Raw genomic sequence first — 23,794 nt, 5'->3', positions numbered from 1 at the left:
TAAAGGAAAAATGCACCACATCTGAACTATGTTTTACATGCATCTTCTTATGTACATACAGCTTTCTATTTCCAGAGTACAGTTCTGTTCATCTAATGGGTATCTTCTCAAGTCCATCATACAAGCTGCAGTGGTTGTGATTCTGAAATACAAACATCAAACAAAATTACCATACATCCAATAATCCAGGGTATTTTTCAAAGTGAGGACTGTTTGAAGAACGACTTACAGTAATTGAGAATCTGGTCCATGGTTTTACATCGAGTAGTAGCTTACTACAAGAGTGTTTACATTGATTTAAATGGAACAACTCACTGTAACTCACAGTTATGTGACCAGTCCATTTGGGGTTCAATAGACCTATCTGCACATGTAAATATATACAAACATTTGCTGGGATTAAACGATACGACTTTATATAAGAAAATGTGAAGTGATAAAAGTCTGCTACAAATGTCAAAAATGATTCGAGTTGTGTGAATAAATGATTTTTTGGTTCTGCAGCATTGGTAGAAAAAAAATAGGTAAACTGCAATGTTGAAAAGAAGTTGTTAAGTCCAAGTTGTTTCAAAGACAAATACATTTCTCTTCTTTTCAAAATTTAATTGAAGGGGATTTTATAATGAAGAGTCATACTGAATTTTAAATTTTCCCCCAAAATCAGAATATAATTTTGCTTTTCTATTTCCAGTGTAGGCGATTTAGCAAAATCAAGATGAATTTGAAAACATTTCAATATTGATAATCTACATTTTTCATCAAGCTCTTGTGTGTCATAAGTAAGAGCCAACAATACACATACACAACAAAAACAATTATATTTACAGCTGGCACACAGCATTTGCACTTTTTTTTAAATTAATGGCTTTATATATTTGTACTAACTTTTAGACAGATATAACCATTCATAGTAGCTCATGGTTCATCTTCAGTATATTTCAGTGATTTCAGTGATTCAGATTTTGCTGAATCGTAGCCTTCACCAAGAGTATGTACATTATTGTGTATCATTTTCTTTATCATAAATTATCTTCTGTGTTTGAGTAGGCCCATTCCTCACTGATCATTTTCTGATATAAACAAGACACGGACCCCGTACACAGTTAATTCCTAAACATAGTCCATTCTGGCAAAAATTTATGCTAACAATACAAGAAGAGAAATCCTTTAAATATACCTCTAAAAACTGGAACTCTCAGTGTTAAGGTTTTGTCCATGTGTTTTCTCAGTTTTGAAACTTTCTATTTAATCTCTTTACCTTCCTAACTGACAGGCTCTGAATTTGGTAGACTAGTTTGAAATTCAGGAGGAGAAAACTGTTTATGTGCCTTTCTTTAATTCTTTCACACTAAAAACCCCTGCTGTTATTATGAATGTCTTATCTAATTCTCCCAGAATAGAAATGGAAGTATGCTTATCCTTAGCATGTAAGTTATTTCAGGTGGATATCTTCACATAATACCCAAAGGAAGGGAGTAAGATCATTAGAACTATTTCGTAGGACAATAGAAGATGGAATAGGACTGTAGAAGGTCCTTTTGCAAGAAAATATTATAATTTCCTTGCACAGGGACAGTTGTATGACCACAAAGGCAATGGATGGGCCAGGAGAAGGAAAATCTCAAGGATCCGTTACTCAGCATATCTTCTCATTTGCTTTCCTACTGGTAGTCAGTGAGAAAGGCATACAGCTGGTCTTTGTCCTTCCCAGCCATGCTTATGGCATGGTCATGCCTCCATCACTGCTGTCCACTTTGGGCTGTCCTCTGAATGACCTCTATGTTAGCCTCCAAAGTTTTTAGGTACCAAGTATTGTATTATAGGAGGATACTTTAGGTCAGCCCTCCTACCTGGGCCTCAAGCTGCCTGTTGGCAGATGCTCTGGTTCCTCTGTTGACACATGTCCCAGTGGGCTGGAATAGTTTGCAAACAGCAATTTCTCAGCTACTCTGTGGTTTAGCAGGTGGTTTTCTCTACACTGAATGATTGCAAGTGCCCTTCCGAACCCTCAAGCAAGGTGCTAGACGCAGGGCTATTAGTTATGGAGATGAATGTCTCTCCAGTATTAGCAGCTCTAGCTAAGCCTAGGATCTTAGAGGAGAAAACCTAACCTTAAATCTGTTATCACTGATGAGCATATTAAATGACAAAAAGTTAGCAGTTATCATCTTTACAAAGCCATACTGATTATGCAATCAAATGATCTTGCTTCTGAGTCAACTGATAATTGTGCTCCAAGTAAAGCGATCAGGCACACTTGGACATTGTTACCATGAGGTTTCTATCCCATGTTTTAGCACATTCAACTATAATGAACTAGGGCTCATTTAAGATCCTGCAATAGAATACAAATGAGCTAAATTGATGCAAGCGTGAGGGTGGTATGAGGAATTCCAACTGTTATGTTGTATAATTAGTTTTAAATGCCACCTATACATAAATATGCATTTATAAATGATTAATCTGTCAGATTTATTAAAAATTATGCAGCTTGCAAACTTGCATTCAACATATTAATTGCCTTATGATTTTTTAGGAACATGTTTTGATTTTAGCCTGTCCATGTAGCACAGTGGTTGTTTGACAAGTTCCAGTACCATTAGCTGCACATTCTTTCCAAGGACTGGCTTACACAACTGCAAAATGTGTATTTTTAATTTCATAGAGATCTACTAAAAAAAGAAAATATAGATAGATATGGGTAGAAATAGATCTACCACATTTACTCAAAGTAAGTTATTGCAGTTCCCTTCTGAATGAAATTTCAAGCAAACAAGTGCAACTTGCACAAATGTTCACTGAAAGCAAATGTTAATTGCTCAGCCTTGTGCATGTTCCTGAAAAGAATAGGTTTATTTTTTATGGGATGGGATGCTGCCTGGCACAGCAGGACAACAAGGTTTCAAGAACTCATCATCACAGCAGTGACAGAGAAACAATTACATGAGCCAGACAAAGATAAAGCTGAACACAGATACACATGCATTTTGGGTGAAAGCAATACACAAAAGAAATATTTTTGATTGTTTAAAATTCCCCAGTCCAGATATCTGTTCTCTGTATGTGGTTTCTCTTATCTTTTTCTGCTACTTTATTGCTGGACTGATAACCTTAATTTATATTGATACATTGCATGAAATGCTAGGTGATGCTGCATAAACAATGACAGAATGATATGTTTACAGTTTAAATCAGTTTAAGCAACATAAATACTCTTTTGTGACAGGGTCACAGTTCGGATGACTAATATGATCCTCTTTTCATCTTGATGCAGAAATGCATTCTTCCGATAACAAACAGAACTGAGTCCAGTTGCATTGTCTGACCCATCACAGCTAACCTCCTCACCTTGCAAACATCCATCACGTTTTATATACGGGTGATAACTAGGTGAATAATCCTTTCAGATAAAAAAAAAACATTCCTCCACTCTCTTTATTTATAACATTCAGCATTGTGGTGCCTGAGAACAATAGGTCTATATACGGCAAGCACGCAGGCAGTCAGAAAGACTCTATTTTTGAACCCCAGCATATAAATGTCATTATCTCTGTGTTGTTCTATTATGAACAAATCTGTTGTATAGTCATATGCCTTCTATATTGCTATCAACAAGGTGGGACAAAGTCAGTATAATGCTCAAAGCAAAAAATTCCCCTGCAATGGGTTGAACTTCAAAAAGCTACAGACCCATTCACCCATTTTCATAGACTTTTGCTGTTGCAGCAAACTGCCTTCTCTGAGGTAGAGATAAACCTGAGAAAACTGAAGGTTAAGTCTTTCAAAACGATGAAAAATTCTAAGTTGTTTGGAAGAGAATACAGAGCCGGTGTAGCCTAGCAATCACTTTCATTACATATATTTTTGAGGATCTGCTTTGCTCAGTGGATACTCTATAATCTGTTGTGCCCCCTAAATTTTGCCTTTTTATTCTCAGTGATCATGTGTTTTGCAGCACATATGAAAAACTCCAGGTTCTGGTTCTCAACCCACAGTATGAATCACTGTCTCCAGACAGCATCTTGAGGCCAATGTCATTTGGATATTCAGAAGCCACAAGAAGTTAGTATAGCAGTAGAGCAATGCAAAGTTAAAGTCTTTAGATCAAGGGAGCTAACGTTCACAGATATTTTCTTCCTTCTTATAATAGCGTCCCGTATTTTGCCAAGATTTAATTTCAGACAGTTATCCGTCATTAAGCAGCCACTCTCCCTCACATGCAGCAAAATCTGACCATGAATATTGCTTGTGTCCAGAAGAAAGGAAATGGGAAAAAGATTGCCACATCAAGTAGAGTGTAATCTGCTTGTGGACATTCACATTTTGCAGAAGGGGAAGCTAACTTATTCAAATACACTATTTTATGACAAATAATCTTCACCTGAAAGACTTTAAATGTTTTTAGAGCGTGACAGAAAGATTTTTCTACAATGTTATGATTACAAGAGCTCTAATCTACGTAACTTTTTTATTTCATTGCTTGTGGGGATGATTCTTGAGACAGAGTAAAGGGAACAAAAAGATCTTACATCATTTTTTGATATTTAAGCACCTGCAGCATTCAGTATTGGGTACAAAGTATACAATATGAAAGCCTCATTTTGCTAAAAACAGTTAGTTCTGAAGACATCACTTCCTGAACATACTGGGCTTCTTGAAGGCTTCATAATAGGCTGAGTCTGTTTTAATTTTGTCTAGAAAGACTCATCTAACTATAGCTCATATATAGTATATAATAGGAGTTCAAGAGGTGAGGGGTCAAGACTCAAGACAGGTAAAAAACTGACCTGCTGATAAAAAAACAAAAGCAGATAAAATAATGATACAAGAAATATAACCCATCTACACCACTTTTCAGACCTGATTCACTTTTATACTAGGCCTTTTTTGTCCTGCACTGCCATGTGCAGCAGTCTTGAGTATTATCTGTGCTTAAAAATACAAGAAACTTCCTATGATGGAAATACACTTACACTGGCAAAGACTTGTTTTGTTGGTATAGTTTGAACCACTGAAGCAAATGGATAACCTGTCCAAACAGAAGGATGTTTTGATACTACTGAGTCTCCATTAAGATTCTTGCTCGTGTAACAATGTTTATTAAGTGAAGGATTTTTTGTCATTCCTAACCATAAAAGCTATTGGGGGGGGGAAGAAGCACAGGTCAAGACTAAAATAGGTAGAGAGTAGGATAGTGTAAGGTCACTTTGTACCTCTGCATTAAAATATAAAACATTGCAGTGCTGGTCCCTGTTTGAAGGAACTGCTGAAAGTACGTACAGTCATGTTTTAACTGATTGTTTTCAATTAACCAGGGTTATTTGTGATTTTCTTTTCCTTTATAGACTACAGACACATCAAAAGACGACATAAGCACCCACGTTCAGTCTTACTGCTTGCATTTTGAATGAAATTTTCAGGTTTGCAATTAATGCTTGCCTTTCTGCTTTCTACTGCCACTGGGCTTTCCAGATATGGTGACTCTACATAAACAGATAAAACCTGACTGAAGACGCTCCTGGCAAAATTAAGAAACATCACTGAGTGTGTCATTTATTTTCTACAGGCATCTTTCAGAGTTACAGGGAAGGTTACATAATATGCTACACAATGTTTGTAATAACCTTGGGCTGGGAAACAAATATCAACAATACATAACAATGGGTATGAAATTTCATCATAAAAGTACAGGGCCAAAAGTACCTGAGGCCATAAAGCACCGTTCCATCTGGGTGAAGGCGAATCATTCGATTCTTCACAGTAACACCATGCACAAATGATTTCTTGTCATTTAAGAAGTAAGTGTCAGGCACCCAGAGTTGATCTGCCACTCGATTATCAAGCGTGAGGTTGAGAGGTATGCCAGCGTAAGCCAGTCTCTTATCTCTCCAGTACTGTTGAAAATACATAGTCAAAGTATAATCCTGGTGAGGGGAAAAAAAAGGATCACAACAGTCAATCATATTTTGCGTAACTGGAAAAATAATCTCTTTTTTCTGTTGCTAGCTAATTTTGTTGGCTTGGTTTAATGTATTTTTAATATTGTCGTGCAAAAATAATGATTAATTAAAATACTCAATATTTCTAAGAGCTTTTAAATAATTTTAATAATTCAAGAGCCATTCTGGTTTAAGCAGTGTTTCAAAATCTTAAGAAATTCAGCTATTATTGGTATCTTTTGTCCTGCTCCTCCTTTTCTTCCATGTACCTACCCCCCTGAAAATTACCTGAAATTATATGTTTGTGGAATGGTAAACTAAATAATCAGTAAATTTTGCCATCCTTCCCATTTTTAAAACTGACAGATGAACTGAAAAACATTCCAAACAATTTAAAGTAGCATTCAAAATCACACCTGGAGAGTAAGCTGGAAAGATGCTATTTATATGTGTGCCTTTATGTGAAACTGCATCTTGCAGTGACATAAAGATTTTCTCATTAATAGGCTACACCAGGAGTTAAACAAATAGTAAATTGTAGTGCAAGTCCTACAAGTGTTCAGTTTTCATAATTTTGTAAATAAAGGTCTATGCTGTCTGCTAAGAGCTCTGATAACTAACTTAAGAGCCTAAAGATGGATATAGAAGCTTAACTTTAAACATCTGTTTTAAAAATCTTTCTTTTATTTCCGAATTTGCTCATTTGACTTGGCCATGTCTTAATAAAGCTACATTGAAACACTCTGAAAAGTCTTAGACAATATGCCTCATTCGTTAGTGTTACGGTATTATAAAAGAGTATAAAAACATATAGGAACATTTCAAAGTTAAGCGTCAGCAAAACTGAAAAAAAAATCATGTGAATTTGATAGCAAAATTTCCTGTTAGAAAAGAGAAATCTTCATGTTTTCTTTCCCTCATAACTTTTAAAGTTTGGAAGGACATTTCATTTTTAGAAGACTTATTTTTTAATGCATGAGATAAAATAGGTTAGCATCTGAAAATAATACTTTCTTACATACGGAAATGAATGTTTAAAATTAAAGAAAATATTGCTTTTAGGTCTGATAATGCCATGTTTTACAGTGAAAAAAAATGAGGCTGTTAAGTACAGGTCATTAAAACCCTGATTTTCAAATTATAGAAGTGCATTAAACAATAAAATCCTTCATGAAACACTGAGAAATTTATGTGATCTCCAAACACATTTAAATATTTAGCAGCAGGTGTGCAAGCCACAGGATACCTGCATTTGCATCTGCTTCTACAAGCTGGTGATACAAAACCCCTCAGGCTTGCTGCTTGTTTGGGAAAAGGATGCTCAGTGATTCTAAGTACGACTGTTGGGAATGGTCCATTCCTGTAATGGGTTTCACGTGGAAACGGCCCAATTTCAGGCATCGATCCTGCCTGTGCTTCTCTCAGCCCCTAAAGCCTTTCCTTGAAATCAAATGGAACTTCAGAATGCCTTTCACATTCAGAGCCTTTGTGGGGTTTTATTTAGTGATTCATTCTCTTTAAGGAGGTAGCTGCTGTAGCTTTAAGAAATCAATTTTAATTGCTTAGAAAATATATCATTATAGGTATCAAGGACAAGCTGTTCCCTTTTTTGGAAAGTAATAAGAGACCTTTGAAAACAAAAGGACCCACTAATGGGAGAAAAGGAGCTCTTGTGGAACCAGTGGAGTGTAAGCTCATTCTTTAAAACCCAAATCTGACATGACTGCTCAGAAAAACTTGCTCCAATCTTTTTGTTGAAAGCTTTCATTGGCAGGACTAATCATTACTGCTCATCAGTGAACAAGGTATGTGCTACACTTAGTGCACATCCCTCGCTCCCATTAGCACATCAGGAAGATCACATCTCTCCACATGCTCTGTGCAACCAATTTTCTGACACTGATGCATTAGAATGAATATTCTCCACCAGTTCAGTTCTGGCTCAGTTAAAGCTTGTTTCTATTAATATTTAAAATTTGTTATGTGCTTGGCTTTTATAATGCTTTGTACATCAATGTCAAGAAATTGGGGATTATAAAAGCAGTGAGCACATATGCAATAGACCAGAAGTTCACTATGTAGAAATGCACAACATATATTAAAATAATCAAAATTGAAATAAAGAAGTAGGGTGTCACTGTATTGCACTGAAATAAGTGGATCCTGCTAGCACTAAAATACAATGGAAGCAGTACATTTGAACACCAAAGAGCTTTAGGCTAAGTTCCTTTTTCCTTTGGCATTAAATAAAATACATGCTAACAGCTAACGAATGGAGTAATTAACTAGCTAAGTGAAACATATGTAACAATACAAGCAGTAATATTCTGTCATTATATTTGTTTATTCAACTAAAATTTACTGTGCCAGGGAATGACAGAGAAAGGAGTTTACAAATTGCATGCAGAAACAGCAACATCTAACAAACATCAGGAATTTTCAGCGTCTTGACTGAAAAACAAACTTCCAAAATACTTTTTAAGGTACAAATTTCATCAGTAGTTTCTCAATTATCCTTCACTTCTTATTTCATCCTAACTTAAATAAAAATATCTCTCTATATGCATACTAATGTATATGACTACATTTTCATGTACTGTAAGTAGTGATACTCCATCTAGTCACTTGATAATAGTACAGTACCACATGTGAAATATCAGCCCCTTCCCAGTTCTTCACTCAGTATCTACTGAGCAAAATGCTTAAGCAGCATCTTCTGCAATGCCTACATACTATCCAGATGCACTGAAATGTCTGCCTAACCCCACTCCCTGGACTTTGAACAACTGACACAGTAGAGGCAGAATATCTCCCAGAGCTCTCTTATGCCCCAGAAAGCACATGTGCTCCCATACACCTTGAAGGATCACTGCGTATTTGTGCTCTGCCAGTATGGTCTGCTCTGAAAATGATGAGATAGAAAGAACAAACACGAACCATACTTGCTCACCATCACCCTTTTTCTGATCAGCTCAAAGCAAAAGAATTGGCAAACTCTTCTAATAGACCCATGCTGAAACTGCTTGGTTGTGCAAGGAGTGATAAAGGAATGAACAGCAAAGGCCAGCTCCTTAGGGTAGTTCTACCAAAGTCACCGCTGGCAACAAAGCTTATTAAAACCCATAACAATGTCAGTATTCATTATCTGATTAGCTTAATTGCTAGGCTCTGTACCTACAAAGGAAGTCTTCTCCTTTTCTATATGCCAGAGGAAATGCTAAAATGGCTTTGAGTGTGGCCTGGAAAAAATTCACAAGATATTTGGTAGGTAAGATGAGAAAATGCACTTTTACTCCTAGGTAGCCTAGAAAGTTTATCAAGGTTTGTCTTCTTCCAGGGGAGCTTAAGATGACTAGCTCAGATATAGAGGTCAAGAGGGTAGATGTCTAAAGCTGAGAGAGATTAATCCCACTGCAGCTACCGTATCAGGGTGCTATTGTCTGTCGAAGAGGACACAGAGCTGCCAGCTTTAGGAAATTCTAACTACTGCACAGAGCAGCAGACAATTTCCTCAGCAGCAAAGACCTTCATAAATCATGATATTTATTTTTAATACAACACCATACCACATTCAAGGTCCCGCTTTCCCTACCCCTCCTCCCCAGTTCTTCACAGTATTAGGTGCTTCTGGGCTACAATGCTAACAAAATTCCTCAAAGCCCTGACAGAAGGACGAACACGGCACTTCTGGAGTACACAAGAAATATCCTCAAAATGGAAAAAGCTTGACTGCACAGGAACCAAGAGCTTTTTTCCATGGGCTGTTCAAAGACCATGGAACTTCATCCTACAAGGATAAAGAACCATGACAAACGTCATTGACTTTTTCTATCACTGCAAGAGATGTATCTCTGAGTGTGCTGCTACTAATTTAAGGAAAGGTACACATGCAGTTTTGTTGTTTTTTAAACATAGTTTTCCCTGGGGAAAAAAAGAGCAAAAGAAAACACAAGACAAATAGCAAACAGCAAATAATATTTGGGAAATCATCAAGATACAATGGTAAAAAGGTATCACAACTTTAAAAGAGTACAGTATGTCTGTCCTCTTCATGTGTATTATCTGTGATTTCAGCACCTATTAAGGAAGAATGATATGGACTCAAAAATATCATTACATGTGCCAACTGCATACGAAGAAATTAGTAAGCATTTTCTACATGGCATTCTCTCTTCATGGACTTAACATATCATGCAGGAAATACAACTATAAATTAACTACAAAGCCATTTCAGACAATCAAAATGTATTATATTATACTATTCCACAGTACCTAATGCACTAACTATAGGATTAATAATCTATAAATACTAATATGCTGTAATATTAAAAGCAAACAATAATTTGTTTTCTTTTACAGAGTTAGCTATTTTTACTTTTTCTCTCCTGCACTCAATAAAAGGAAAGAAAATTTAAAAAATAGTGTTTGCTCATTAAAATAAAATTAACAGCATTACAGGGGCAATAATCCTCTAAAATAGACTATCAATGTTTACAGTCTTAGTGTGTTATGTAACAAGGATGTTAAAGTTATCTATTAGCTGTTAAAAACATTACGTTTCTTCAAAATGACTGATAAACAGAATATTATAATTAATAATTATGATGGAATAATGTTAATATGGTGGTTAATTATAAGCAATTATTAATGCAAAATAAAAAAATATATTGGAAATTATTGAAAATACTGGAAATAAGTTATGTGAAAAATAGCTATTCCAGTGCTCTGGAGGACAACCTTATACCTGCTTGGAACGCAGATTACTGTCTTAGATTTGTATTTGGATGTAAATTCATACCCTTGTTTTCTTGACCTACAGAAAAATTACTTCCAACAGCTTTTGGATGATTTATTTTTGATGCACTAGTAAAGATCACCAAATCACTATTTCAATGGATAAAAAGACATATTGAAAATCCAACCCCTAGTCTCCACATAACTTCAAGGTTCCTTCCCTTGCCGTCCACATAACTTCAAAATTAGATAAGGCTGCTGTAAAATAAGGAGCTATTCTTGCAGCACTGATATGACTGAGTTACATTCTTCCTCATCAGCTCAAAGTGAGTTGCACAGCCAAACTCATGAATCCTGTGCTTTGACAAAACACCTGTAAGTCTTTCCTCCTACTATATACAGAAAAGACCTGAGAAATAAGATGCATACACACATATGCCATATTCAGAGAGGCCAACCTTAAGAAGTCAGAATTTACCAGCAGCACTATTTAGTTGTCTAAGATGAGCAACTACATATTTTTCTGAGCATTCAAAATGTTCTGAAAGGTTCGATGTCTTTCCTATTAAACACAAACATTATCCGTTATGTTTTTCTGTTGACATTTCGATTTGCCCAATATGTCTAAAATATACATCACTTAGTTAACAGTCAGTGAATGGAAAAAAATCAGCAAAGCCTATTGTTCAGCAAAGCCTTTTACAAGAAAATTGCCTGATCAGAATCTCTCACCATGTGACCGCTGTGAGATGTAGTTCATGAGCAGCCTGAGTGAAGGAGACACTTGCACACAGATCCCCCCTGCCCCACCAAAGCCTCTAACATTTCTTGATTTACTTGTTTTTATATTAAAGATTCACTTTACCTTTAAGATCTTGCCTCAGGCGTCTCCTCAGCACCACCCAAGAACCCTCCCGCAGTGACAGGCTGCAAGCATGGCACACATCCTCCCTAGCAGGAGTACTTTTTTGGCTGTGGTTAAAATACTGTTCTGTTAAGAAAAGACAATGCTAAAGCATCTCTATTACACTGATTTCACTGGGACTCTTCATACATCTATGCTGTCTTGGTATCTTTTCTACCAAATTACCATGGTTTTTTTTCATCTTTCACTGAAACACACAGGGGTGGAGTTATAAATAGCTATAAAAAAATACTCAGCCTCCAAGAACCCACTTGATGCTACAAAAGAAAAGTTTTCCAAAGAAACATATGATTCCCTGGGGGGTTTCTGCCCTTTTGTACCCTTTGGCAGGAGAGTTTCCATTTCCAGCGCAACCAAAGTGCCTTCTCCAAAGTGCCGGTCCCCTGCCCGGCATCCCCGAGCAGAGGGAGGGTTGCCATACCAACCAGCGCTGCCTTCTGCACGCACAGGGAGCGCGGTCGGCATAGCAACCGGCCACAGCAGCCTTCCCTCCAGCTTGCCGGGAAGGAAGGTGGTGGCCGCACGAGGAAAGGAGCTGCTGCCCGGGAAGGGTGAGAGCAGCAGGGCCAGCCGCAGCCGCGGGAGCCCACGCAAGAGCGTTCGCCCTTCGAAAGTGGGATCGCGGCTTTTCTCCGTGTGTGCTCCTCCGCCTAGAGTAAAGTCTCAGGACACCTGCTGGCAAGAGACAAGTGCTTGGGCTGTGCTTTGGGTGGTGGATGCACAAAGAGGCAGAAGAAAGTCCCTGTAAATACTTTAGTTCTGGGGCATAACTCAAGACAAAACAAGCCAATCTGGGCTATTTAATTCCTGACAGATGGGGGTGAGGGCAGAATACTGAATATTCCTTATCTGAGTATCATTGGTATTACAACACCATAGACATCTCAGTAATCAGGAGTTTCTAAACCCAATGGAGCAATCAAAGAAAATCTAATATATACCTTTACATATCAGGGGTATAATACCCTCATTGATCTGGTGGCAGAAAGCTAGCTAGAAGACAGAAGTATGGTCTTGTGCTACATCCCTAAAGATCTATCCAAGAGTTGTGTGATAGGTTGCAATGAAAATCCACTTGATGATGGGCAGATATGACAAAAAATTGCATATCTAATGGAGTCCCTCCTAAAATAATAAATTAAAAAAGAGGAAAATAGAAATGTCAAATGTTTAGATGTTATGCTCAAAATAAAACTCCAAATGAGATCAAGTCAGAAAAAAACCACCAAACATCCCCCAAAACTACTCAGCAGAAAGAAAAATAACCCTAGACTCAGTGAGGCACTGAATTTGCTTCATGCAACACAAATTTATTTATTTTAGAGCTGACAGAACCTCAGAGAAACAGGCACATTTAATGGCCCTAATTGAATCCTACTAAGAACCTACAGAAGAAAAAAACAACCTCTATCAGCTGTCAGCTGGTTCTCACGACTGAAGCAGCTGACCTTAGTGAAATGGGAACTGACAGCTAATGGCTTCTGCGCCTCCTACACAGCAGGGGGATGTGCCACCAGCGAGTCAGGGAACAGAGCTGTTGCCCTAAAATCTTGAAGCTGAGGGATTTTTTGCCAGTTATGAGACAGGGATCTACTATGTATCTGTTTCAGAAAAGGAAGGGTTTCTCATACTTTTACTTAGTTCTTTTCATAAATGTATCATGCTATATCTCTCTTTGGCATTACTTGGATTAGCAATAAAAATCAAGAAGGAAAAACAAAACTCAGAGCTCTGTAAGTTGATATTATCTGGCATATTTGTTCAGTATTTCGCGATTTCATAGACTATTGTACGTATAATTTCTTCAGTGTCTGCAAGATGTTTCAGGACAGCAGGGCTGGAGGTATTAAGAGCCTATGCAGCTGTGCACATACAGATGTGTTTTAAATATTGTGACCATAAACACATAGCTCCATACCCCTATTATTTGCTAATATTGCACACGAAAACCATCCAGAACAATTTTCAGTAAAACCAGTATTTTAGACCGATAAGAAGAAAAGTCCACAAGGCTTTTTGTCACTATGCAATTTCCAAAGACCTTTTAACAGGCACCTCAGAACTCATATGATATTTTTTTTCTTACTCAAGAGTTAACAAATAAAACAAAGCTATATTTAAGTACAGAGAACTAAGGAAAACATGCCCTTAAAGAAAACTGAAATACGTATCTGTTCACAGCCATACTTTTGGTTGAAAAAAAGGAATATTTACTCCCCTGTGGAGAGAACTTTTTAAATTTCACACCCAAACTTGTCCCTTGTGCTCACTTTGGGAACGATCAACTCTCACTGGCATTAGAATACCAAGGTTGAGACCCAAATTTTTACTTGTTGTCTGTGATTATTTGAACCCCCAAATATTCTTAAACTAAATTCTATGCAAAAAAAGCCAGTATGAACAAAATTCTATTTGAAGGAGCAAGTAAGAACATTTTGGGTATCAAATGGTTTTCAAATGTGTAACTTCAGACATTACTTATGTATGTGTCAGGGTTGCAGCACACACTGTTTGGGTCCCCAGGGGCCCTGGCAGCCCTCACTGTCCCTGTCCCTGTCCCCCTCCCCACCCCCCAGCTCCAGCCCCATCTCAGCCGAGCCTGGGGCCATCAGTCACTGCCCCGCAATGCCGCAGAGGTGCGAGCTCCAGCCCCTCCGCGGCCCTGCCCCTGCCCGGCAGGCTCCATATATGTAAATGGTAGTTTGCTGCTGACTTTATTGGGTCCAGGATATTACGTGTTCATTTCTGAGTAAGGAAATAAACTAAAGAAAATTTCTCTATAATAGGAGAGAGTTGCAAAGCTGATCGGGTAACTCTTTAGCCTATTTCCTTTCCTCTGAACAAGTTACTTAGGTTTCTAGCTTCCTTTACTTCATTCTTTCACTCTGCCTATCAGTAGTGTTAAATCCAATTTTCTATCTTGCAGTAACAAAATTGGAACGCGTGGTAAGTCAAAAGGAAAACAATGTATTTGGTAAAAGCTCATTACTGCATGTAGGATAAACTGATCACGTGACAGTTATGTTCATAAAGCTCGGTAAAAAGCAGAATAAATAAATGGGTAAAAAAAGCCAAACGTTGCATCCAAAAGGAAGTATTACAAATACACAATATACTCAACCCCCACATAGACTTTTTCATGCACAGAGGCTTGCAAAAAAGTGGAATCTTACCCTGCCAGTGCCCTTTAATAAATTTGGCTATGAGTGAGTTTAAAGGAATACAGCTTGCTAAGGGAATGTCCTCTCTTCTGCATGTGATTTGAACATTGCAAAGACCTGCTATTAGCTTTAGTAATTAGGGAATCGGAGCGTATCACTGTATAAATAAAGATGGGGAGGGTTTCAAAACATGTTTCCTGACTTCTGAAGCAGCAAACAGGACGGTCTAAACAATCAACATGAAATACATATTTAATTACAAATTTTCATAACTTACAGTTTTAATAGCTGAATTTTTGTTAGACAGAATTCTCTGATGGCAGCTGACACTCACATGGACTTGTATCTACACTGCATATTTGGAACATAACTGATTCTGTAGTGGATAATGTGTTGGTTACTCTCCCCTTCTTTTCTCTAGGTGCGATAAAAATAGTTTTATCAAGGCTATTGTAGGCTATTTTGCAACATCAGCACACATGTGCAATACAGGACATATGTAACAAGAAAAAATCATTGAGAACATATTCCACAGTATGTTCATTTCAAAAAACTGAATGTAAAAAGGGCTAATTGTGTACTGTGACATTCCTCGTAATTTAGTACTGATTAAAAGGAGAGAGGAAAATTATTCTATTTCTTTGGTAAGCTGGTTGAAACAATAAAAACTTAACACTACACTTAACACTTGTTAAGTAACTAACACTTAACATCCATCGCCCTTACACAAACTGTTTTCTTTGTGGTCTTAGCCTTCTTGTGGAAGATGGGCTTCATCTGGCCACCAGAGCCACTTTGCTTCCTATCATAGCATCTTTTCCCTTGGGTGTAGAGCGAGTCCTTGTCCTTCTTGTACAAGGTCACCTTGTGAGGCTGGTGCTTGCCGCACTTCTTGCAGTAGGTCCGGCATGTTTTCAGGAATTTCAACATCTTGGTGGCGGTGGCCCCTTCTACTCAGACCTGGTTAGACCACATCTCGAGTACTCTGTCCAGTTCTGGGCTCCCCAGTACAAGAGAGACATGGAGCTACTGGAGTGAGTCTAGCGAAGGGCTGCTAAAATGATTAGGGGACTGGAGCAGCTCTCTTATGAGGAAAGGCTGAGAGAGCTGGGCCTGTTTAGCCTAGAGAAGAGAAGACTGAGAGGAGATCTTATCAATGTATACAAATATCTAAAGGGAGGGTGTAGAGAGGATGGGGCCAGACTCTTCTCAGTGGCATGCAGTGACAGGATGAGAGGCAGTGGGCACAAACTGAAACACAGGAAATTCCATCTGATCATGAGGAAAAATTTCTTTACTGTGAGGGTGACTGAGCACTGGAACAGATTGCTCTGAGAGGTTGTGGAATATCTCCATCCTTGGAGATATTCAAAAGCCGTCTGGACAGGGTCCTGAGCAACCTGCTTTAGGTGACCCTGTTTGAGCAGGGGGGTTGGACTAGAAGATCTCCAGAGGTGCCTTCCAACCTCAGCCATTCTGTGATTCTGTGAACTGTTTTCCCTTTATTTAATGCTTACTCTGTTGTATCTGAATGCTTCTTCTACAGCAAAATTACTCATATATATCCATGTTAGCTGGACACACTGACTTCAGTGGGGCTACTCAAGTTCAAAAGACACAGACTATGCATTTAAGGGACAGGATTCTTCCCTAATGCAGGTACAATCTTATAACCACTGTTAAATTACTCACCAATTCAACTACTATTGTCATATATCTCAGATACAGCAAAGCCCATTTAGGAGGCAAGAAATCATTTTTCTTCATTCTCTACCAAGCCTTTGGGTGAATAAAATGTGACTAAGTAAAGGAGTGTTAAAAAGGTACATTATATAACATTGCTTTTAGTCAGAGATTAGTATTCGACAGATCATTTCAATTATGATAATCATCAGATGGCCTCCTCAAATACAAAAACTTTATCCTCCATCACCTATCTCAGCACTTGTTTCAGCAGTGCTTTTTCATGCTCTGTAGAATGGATGTTTTAAAAAATGATGTAGGGATGGAGGGTTTGGATTCATCATGAACTGGACAAACTTGTGGAATAGACAAAGTCTGCAAAATATGATTCAGCTAAAGCTGCTGGGACTCAAACATTTAAAAGTTACCAGAGAAAGGGGTTAAATTAGAGAATATAGGAAAGCAAATAGCTGCAAAAGAAAATCTGGCTTGGGGTGATGAATCATAGAGGAGTGAAATCATAAAAGCTCTGTATCCTTGAGAAAAAGGTAAGTGAGAAGCTGGTGAAACTTATTTAGGACACAAGTTAAGCTCATTCTGCACTCAAAAATACCATTTAAACATAGCATAGAAAAATAAGCAACCAGATCAAATGCATACATGCTACTACTCAAACACTAGAAGCCTAAAAATAAGATGGAGGAACTAGAATATCTAGTTTTAAGTGAGAATATTGACCTAATAGGAACATCAGAGACTTGATGGAAGAAAGCAGTCAGTGGGAAACTGTAATATACAAAACAAACTACCTAGACTAGAAAGAGAAGGCTGCACTGCATGTTAAAGAAAGCTTTGCACCAAAGAATTAACTGTATTGAATGTAACACAAAATCTCTATGGATTAAAACTCCAGGCCTACATAAGCATTCGAAATAAATTATCACTGCCTAATCAGGATGACAATGGTGCCAGGGAGGTGCCAACAGAGATCTAAGAGACAGCAAAAAAACATATTAGTAATGAGAAACTTCAATCACCCCCACATAGACTGGATAAATGTCAGGTGGGGTGTGATGCAGAGACTAAATGACACCACAAACGACTGACTCACGGAAAAGCTTGTGGTGAAACCTGAAACAAGACAAGACATTCTTGACTTGCTTCTAAGCATGCGTAAGCCATGGTTCAAAATGCTGCTGTAACTGTGACCCTGATGGAATTAGGTAAGGACCCTTTGAAACCAAAAAAGTCTCAAATTCCATTACAATAGTGTTAAATTTGAAAAGTAAACTATACAAATGAGGAAGCTTGTTTCCAAGTGGTAAAAAGATTATTTATAGTCATCATATTATGAGTCTCCATACCAAAGATAACCGTAGAGTTAAAAACAAACAGAAAACTTTGAATGTTTTATGAAGAGATCAGTTCAATATTCTGTACAGACCAAAATAAAGAAACAGACTGTTAAGATTATTAGGAAAAGAAACTGAGAGAAAAAGAGAAAAAACATTATACTACCCCATTTTAGTGTACTGTCATCTTGCATACTGTATGCAGTTCTGGTCCCCATCTCCAACAGGGCCAAGTATAACTAGAAAGGGTACCAAGAACTGCAAAAAGAATTATGGAAGACACAGAACATCTCCAATATAAAGAGAGACTAAACAAACAAGGACTTTTCTGCATGGAAAAGAAGCAAGTAAGAAGTATATTTTAGACATCTATAAAAACAATGTTGTGGAGGAGGCCAACAATTATTCACTGTTCATCATTTGTAAGAAACAGCAGCCAAAGAAATTATCAGATGTCAGGCTCAAAACAAATGAAGTGATACTCTTATTTTCATCTGTATGCATATCGATGTGCATGTTTAAACTGTGAAATTCTTACCCACAGAATATGTTCAACACCAAAAATTTGCAGAGGTTCAAAATAAAATATGAAAATCAGACAACTTCTCTGCCTCAGAAAGCCCCTGAGTTGTCTCATGATGTAACGCTGGGAGAATACCAGGGAAATACCAGTCCTATTCTTATTACTCCTCTTGAGCCTTCACCATTGGCCACATTTGAAAACAGCCTGCTGAGAAAGATGGGCTTTTGGTTTAACTTAATAAGGTCATTCCTATGTCCTTATCATCTCGGAGTGTTATTAAATCACTTACAACTCTGCTGCGCTGCTCATGAGCTGATGGGATTGTCCTGTGGTGTTAATAAGCACTGCTGCCACGGCTGACAACATATTGTTCCAGGGGGAAAGGAAGTAGAAGTTGTGACTTGGAACACTTTACAATTCATTTTTGATTCGACTGCATATGAAGATAATTTTGTACATGAGATTTTTGCAAATAGCGTAAATATGTAAATGTAGAATATTTAACTGTCAAAGTTCAGAAATTATTATAGAGTCATTTCTTTAATGATGTTGAGTGATAGTTATGTTCATTTTAATTTGTCTAACATCTGCTTCTGGCAAATGTAAGCAGATGCATCTAATTATTACCTTTCAATACTTGTATATGCATAGCATGAATAAGAACATGAAAAAATTAGATTTCTGGGAAGGAGAGGTAAAATGCCTTCGAAGCAAATGACATGGCAACGAATCAGGTAACTAAAATTTCTACTTTATAGTTGGGAAGTTAGCAAATAAACACAGGAGATATATTATTCAAAGTGAAAATATTATTTAAAGATGATAGATATATTTATTCTATGTGGAATTTAAATTAGTTTGGAACTTGAAGTCAGAACAGTGTTCTTCTTGATTTATGTTGATTGATAGGGGAAACAGTCTCAAACTTATTTTCCTACTATAACACCATTCACATTTTATTTGAGTGTTTTGCACATGTTCTTTTAAATTGCTTTTTACATTTTTAAATTAGTAAAAATCCCAGTCAATGGTATGTCTACCCTTTTTTCACATAACACAACAAAGAAATAGATTTCTGGTCTTACTTCAGGAGAAAAAAGTTTAACTTAAATCCCCTGTGATACTATACTCAAATACCCCTGTCTCCACAAGTTGGAACCTCCAGTCTTACAGCCCCTAATGTTTTCTCCTTCTGTCTCTGCAAACTCACATTCCTTTTGCATCTTCCACACTCCACTGTTCTCACCTGTGTGCATCCCCCCTGATTTGGGGTCAATTCTTGGCAGCACTACAGAGCAGCTCGTGGACTTGCTGCCTTGCACAGGGAGGAACTGCTGCCAGTCAGCTGGCTGCTGCTGCCATGCGACTGCCACACAAGCCTGCAGGCAGACACCATTGTTGGCCTGACCTGCAGGGTCTTGCTTCTGGGCAAGGGAGAAGCTCCTGGCTCCAGATCCATCTTTCTAGTAGATCATTGCCCGCCCTGTCCCAGGCAACGCTGCTGCTCTGGACTGCAGCAGTCTGGAGAGTCTCTAGATTCCTCGTGGTTATAAAATGCATTGCAGGAAGAAGGTGGGACAAGTTTTCAGGGCAATTTTATCAGGAAAAACTGAACTCTGTAGACTATTTCATTAGCAAGAACAACAACATCATATCAAATGAATCAAGAAGTTGCATTACTCACATCAAGAGCAAAGTTGGTTAAGGTATCAACTCTCGGACAAAGAGCACAGATTATGGCAATAAAGAAGGAAACATTTCACTTTAAAGTATGTATTTTAATCTGCAGATATATTCTATTACCTGTTTAAATTTTAAAAATATTTGTTTCACCATTAAATCATATGATGTGATACACAGTGTGTGGACCAAATGGCTCTGTTCATTACCAAATTAAATATGAAATCTGCTACACGGTATGACACTCATAAATAGTTTAAATTCTGCTAGATGAGAAAGATGTATCAGAAACCAGATTACATGCCAGTATAAATCAGTGGACAAGCTAAAAATAATTATTCATGCAGTTTACTGTGTTATAGTGAACTTTAATTCTGTACTGTTTTTTACAAGTAAATAGCTTCTGATCATAATTAATTAGTTTATGTGATGATCAGGATTAGTTTGTAATTTTTGCTAATTAGAATTACAATTATCAACCACTAGCTGAAACAGAATTACCAAATCACTTGATTATATAAAACAACAACAAAAAGCAGGACATATTTTATAAACTCTGAAACTAAATGTATGTGTGATTTGTAATACAGGATATAAACTAGTTTTATATCATCTCTCTCACATTTGTCCAAGTTCATCTTACAAAGAATGCCTTCATATACAGGGCCAGCTTTTCTGCATTGTCCCAAATCCCACAGCTCGCCTTCAGAATAGAAGCTGCTAGATGTTAAGCACATTAAAACATCTGATGCTATACTGGCAGAAAAGCTCTTGGAAATCTGGTCCTATTGATGGAAGTCAGCTGCATTTGAAAAACTTGGTTTATTGGTTATCTCTTACAACTAACTGTAATGAATGTGTTTACCCTTTTAAAAGAATTGACTTTCTTTGGAATCAAACCCTGTTTTCCAGTGGAGTGATTTATTTTATGCTTAGAAAAGGCCTTTGCTAGGATTATTGATGTATGTGTTATTATTAGAATAACCTGACATGGTATAAATATTCCAAATGGATTGATAAAGTGGATGCCTGATAACATAACAATCAAATACGAATACAAAGGATTTATCTTTCTTACCAGAAATACTGATTATACATGCATTTATATATGCAGGTAAGCAGGCTTTAAATCCTGGTTCTGTGTTAGTGTACAAGAGCAAAACATCCAATGGCTTCAAGTTACACCAGCTTGCATTTCCAGTAATATGGCTAACCTACCTAGGCATTACAAAACTACTGTTTTAGTCAATCTTACCATTTAAAAAAAATAACTTTTGGTCATTCATAAGCCATCTGAAATACATGAAGTGAGACTGTTTGATGCTACTATTTCAAAATATTTACCGAGAGCCATGAATTCTAGAAGGCTAACTTGAATTGATTTAAAACTATCAGTACGTAATATTGCTTTTTTGCAGTACAAGAATTTATTTATATACTTTGTGCTTTCCGAATTGGTTGACCTTCATTTGCAGGAATATTCTTCAAATGACTATGGAATATAATGTCACTTACGTGTTTCCAGTAATGACAAATAATTATTATATCGAAAACAGTAGGAAATTAACCACTGCCTTTCACAAGGCTAGGTTTTCATAAGATGTCTTATGTTCAGGGCATATTCCACTTACTCCTATTTAGTTAAGCTCTGTTTTCAGCAAATATAAACTTCCTGAGGAGGATGAAGTGGGTTGAAATTAAGTAACATAGAAGTGGAAAGTCACACACCGAGGGACTAAAAACGAGAGCATTAGCTAATCAGTTGTAAAGAAGTGTGGAACGTGGAGCTGGGTATTTTGGTTGGCTGCAAGAGAACTATGAGTTATCAATGATACACTTATGTGAAAGATACTATTGCAATCCTAGCATGCATCAGGTAATCAAAGTATCAGTGCCACTGCACAAGATATTAGTTAAGATTTCACTGAAAATACACTGTGAAGTTCTGACCACCTTTGCTCAAAAACTTAAACTGGAAAACATGTAGAGAAGACCTAGTAAAAAGACCAGGGGAAGAGAGAACCTGGCTTATGAAACACTGGCTTGTTTAGCTCAGTGAAATGAGAAATAAACATATCCTAACTCCCGCCCTGCACACACACTCTGATTTCTTTCAAACTGAATAGTAGGAGATGGAGGGAATGTGCGCACCTATGTCTTATCACAACATGCAGTCAGGATGTGTGTGAATTGTTTACTCAGATCCTAGGGAAGGAAATATTCCTGAGACCCTCTGTTTAGATATAATCTAAGAGAGTTTAGAAGTGATTGCCTCAGGAACCACCCAACCACACTGCTCCATCATTTAGCAACAACCTTTCCCAGGCAGACCTAAAATAAACTCCAATTCATATAAAAAGTAGGCAACAGGTCTTTTTTTTTCAAAGATGCAGTTAGGACGTGGGCTCCTAAACCATTTAGGATCTCGAACTCCTTACTCAAGATCTCATCAAATACATTTTTCAAGTTTTAATGGGAATTAGCCAGAATAAATTAATCAGAATTTTTCTAAATTTTTACGAAATAAAATGTATTAATTATATTTAGAAGCAGGAGTTGCCTACTTAATGTTCATCTGATTTATTGGTCACTATCACTGATTATCACTAATGTAAGGTTCACTGTTTATTTTAGGCGATTTAATGCTGAAAGAGAAAATCTGAAGTAAACACAATGGATTTGTCCTACGAGGTTATCTGAGCGCACTTCGGGCTAAAGCCACAAAGCTATTTACACGTCTCACTCCTATTTAGGTGCACACTTCACATCATACATATGCATCAGTATGAATGTGGAAACTGCAACACAGACCTCTGGAGTGTGTGAAACCACATGCATCGGGTCAAAAGATATCGGAGGGATGATAGTGCCAAGCTGCAACTGTGGAGTGTGTGTTCTAGGGGTGCTCCCGTGATACCATCTGCTGATGGGCAGCCTCTACAAAAAGTGACATAAAGGCCCAGCAGTGCAGGAGAGCAAGACAAGAGCCCACTATGAAAGTGCAGTGTGAATGGCTTGACGGGTCTGTAAACAGGGGTCTGAAACTTCTGCGCTTTTGTGGACCTAGAGCTCGCAGTTTTACTGTGCCTTACAGTATGAAGATCCAAGTCTGATGCACAGGAAAAACTCATGAGAAAGGCTGGTGAAGAAAGAAGACACAAAGCAGAGGTAAAGCTCTGCTTGAGAAGTTTGCTTTGGCACCTCTGACACTTGGCAAAACCGGGGTATAAGTTATAGCCCAGGTATAAGCAGTTGCTGCTTTCAGATTGCTTCTACATCATCATGTTAGCATAATCGCAACTTTATTTTTGACAGAAAGGAAGCACTAAAAGGAGAAGATATTGTTGATGAATGTCTTCAAAGATGATAGCATGCCGTTTAGATCTAACTACTGTAGTTAGATAGGATGACAGCATATTCATGGTTTTAATATACCAGACTTGTGATATATCTATGCCTGGATAAGCATTCTCTACAACAGTCACAGCAAAGGGACTGCACATTTTAAAATATTTCTATTATGTGCTTCAGATTCTGGACTAAGCTCACAGATACAATTTACGGTAATGTGTCAGACTCAGCTTACTCTTAGAATTCTACTGATTTTTATGAGGTTGCACTCATGTAAAGCAGATGTATTTTTCTCCCAGTAAACAGTAAAATAACACGTGTAGAATACTATGATGCAGCACTGAATACAACCCAAAATTAAACATGTAAACTCCCCCGCTTTCACAGCAAGCACTGTCCTTTTGTTGGTTTCTGCCTACTAGATGTTACTCTCTGCTTCTATAAAC

The 23,794-nt window shown here is 37.5% G+C and overlaps 1 protein-coding gene across 2 annotated transcripts in view; it reads right to left on the bottom strand.

Moving 5' to 3' along the window:
* Window positions 1-23,794, bottom strand: part of GABRB3 (gamma-aminobutyric acid type A receptor subunit beta3) — a 107,183-nt gene that overhangs the window by 23,238 nt on the left and 60,151 nt on the right. For both annotated transcript variants that reach the window (XM_067294264.1, XM_067294269.1), the window contains 2 exons: window positions 5,704-5,924; window positions 60-142 (listed from right to left, as the gene is read on the bottom strand). In XM_067294264.1, the coding sequence (XP_067150365.1) occupies window positions 60-142; window positions 5,704-5,924 (304 nt within the window). The remainder of the gene's footprint in view (window positions 1-59; window positions 143-5,703; window positions 5,925-23,794) is intronic.

This window comes from Apteryx mantelli, chromosome 1 (assembly GCF_036417845.1).
Source record: "Apteryx mantelli isolate bAptMan1 chromosome 1, bAptMan1.hap1, whole genome shotgun sequence".
Classification (NCBI taxonomy): domain Eukaryota; kingdom Metazoa; phylum Chordata; class Aves; order Apterygiformes; family Apterygidae; genus Apteryx; species Apteryx mantelli.
This window is presented reverse-complemented; position numbering and strand designations above follow the sequence as displayed.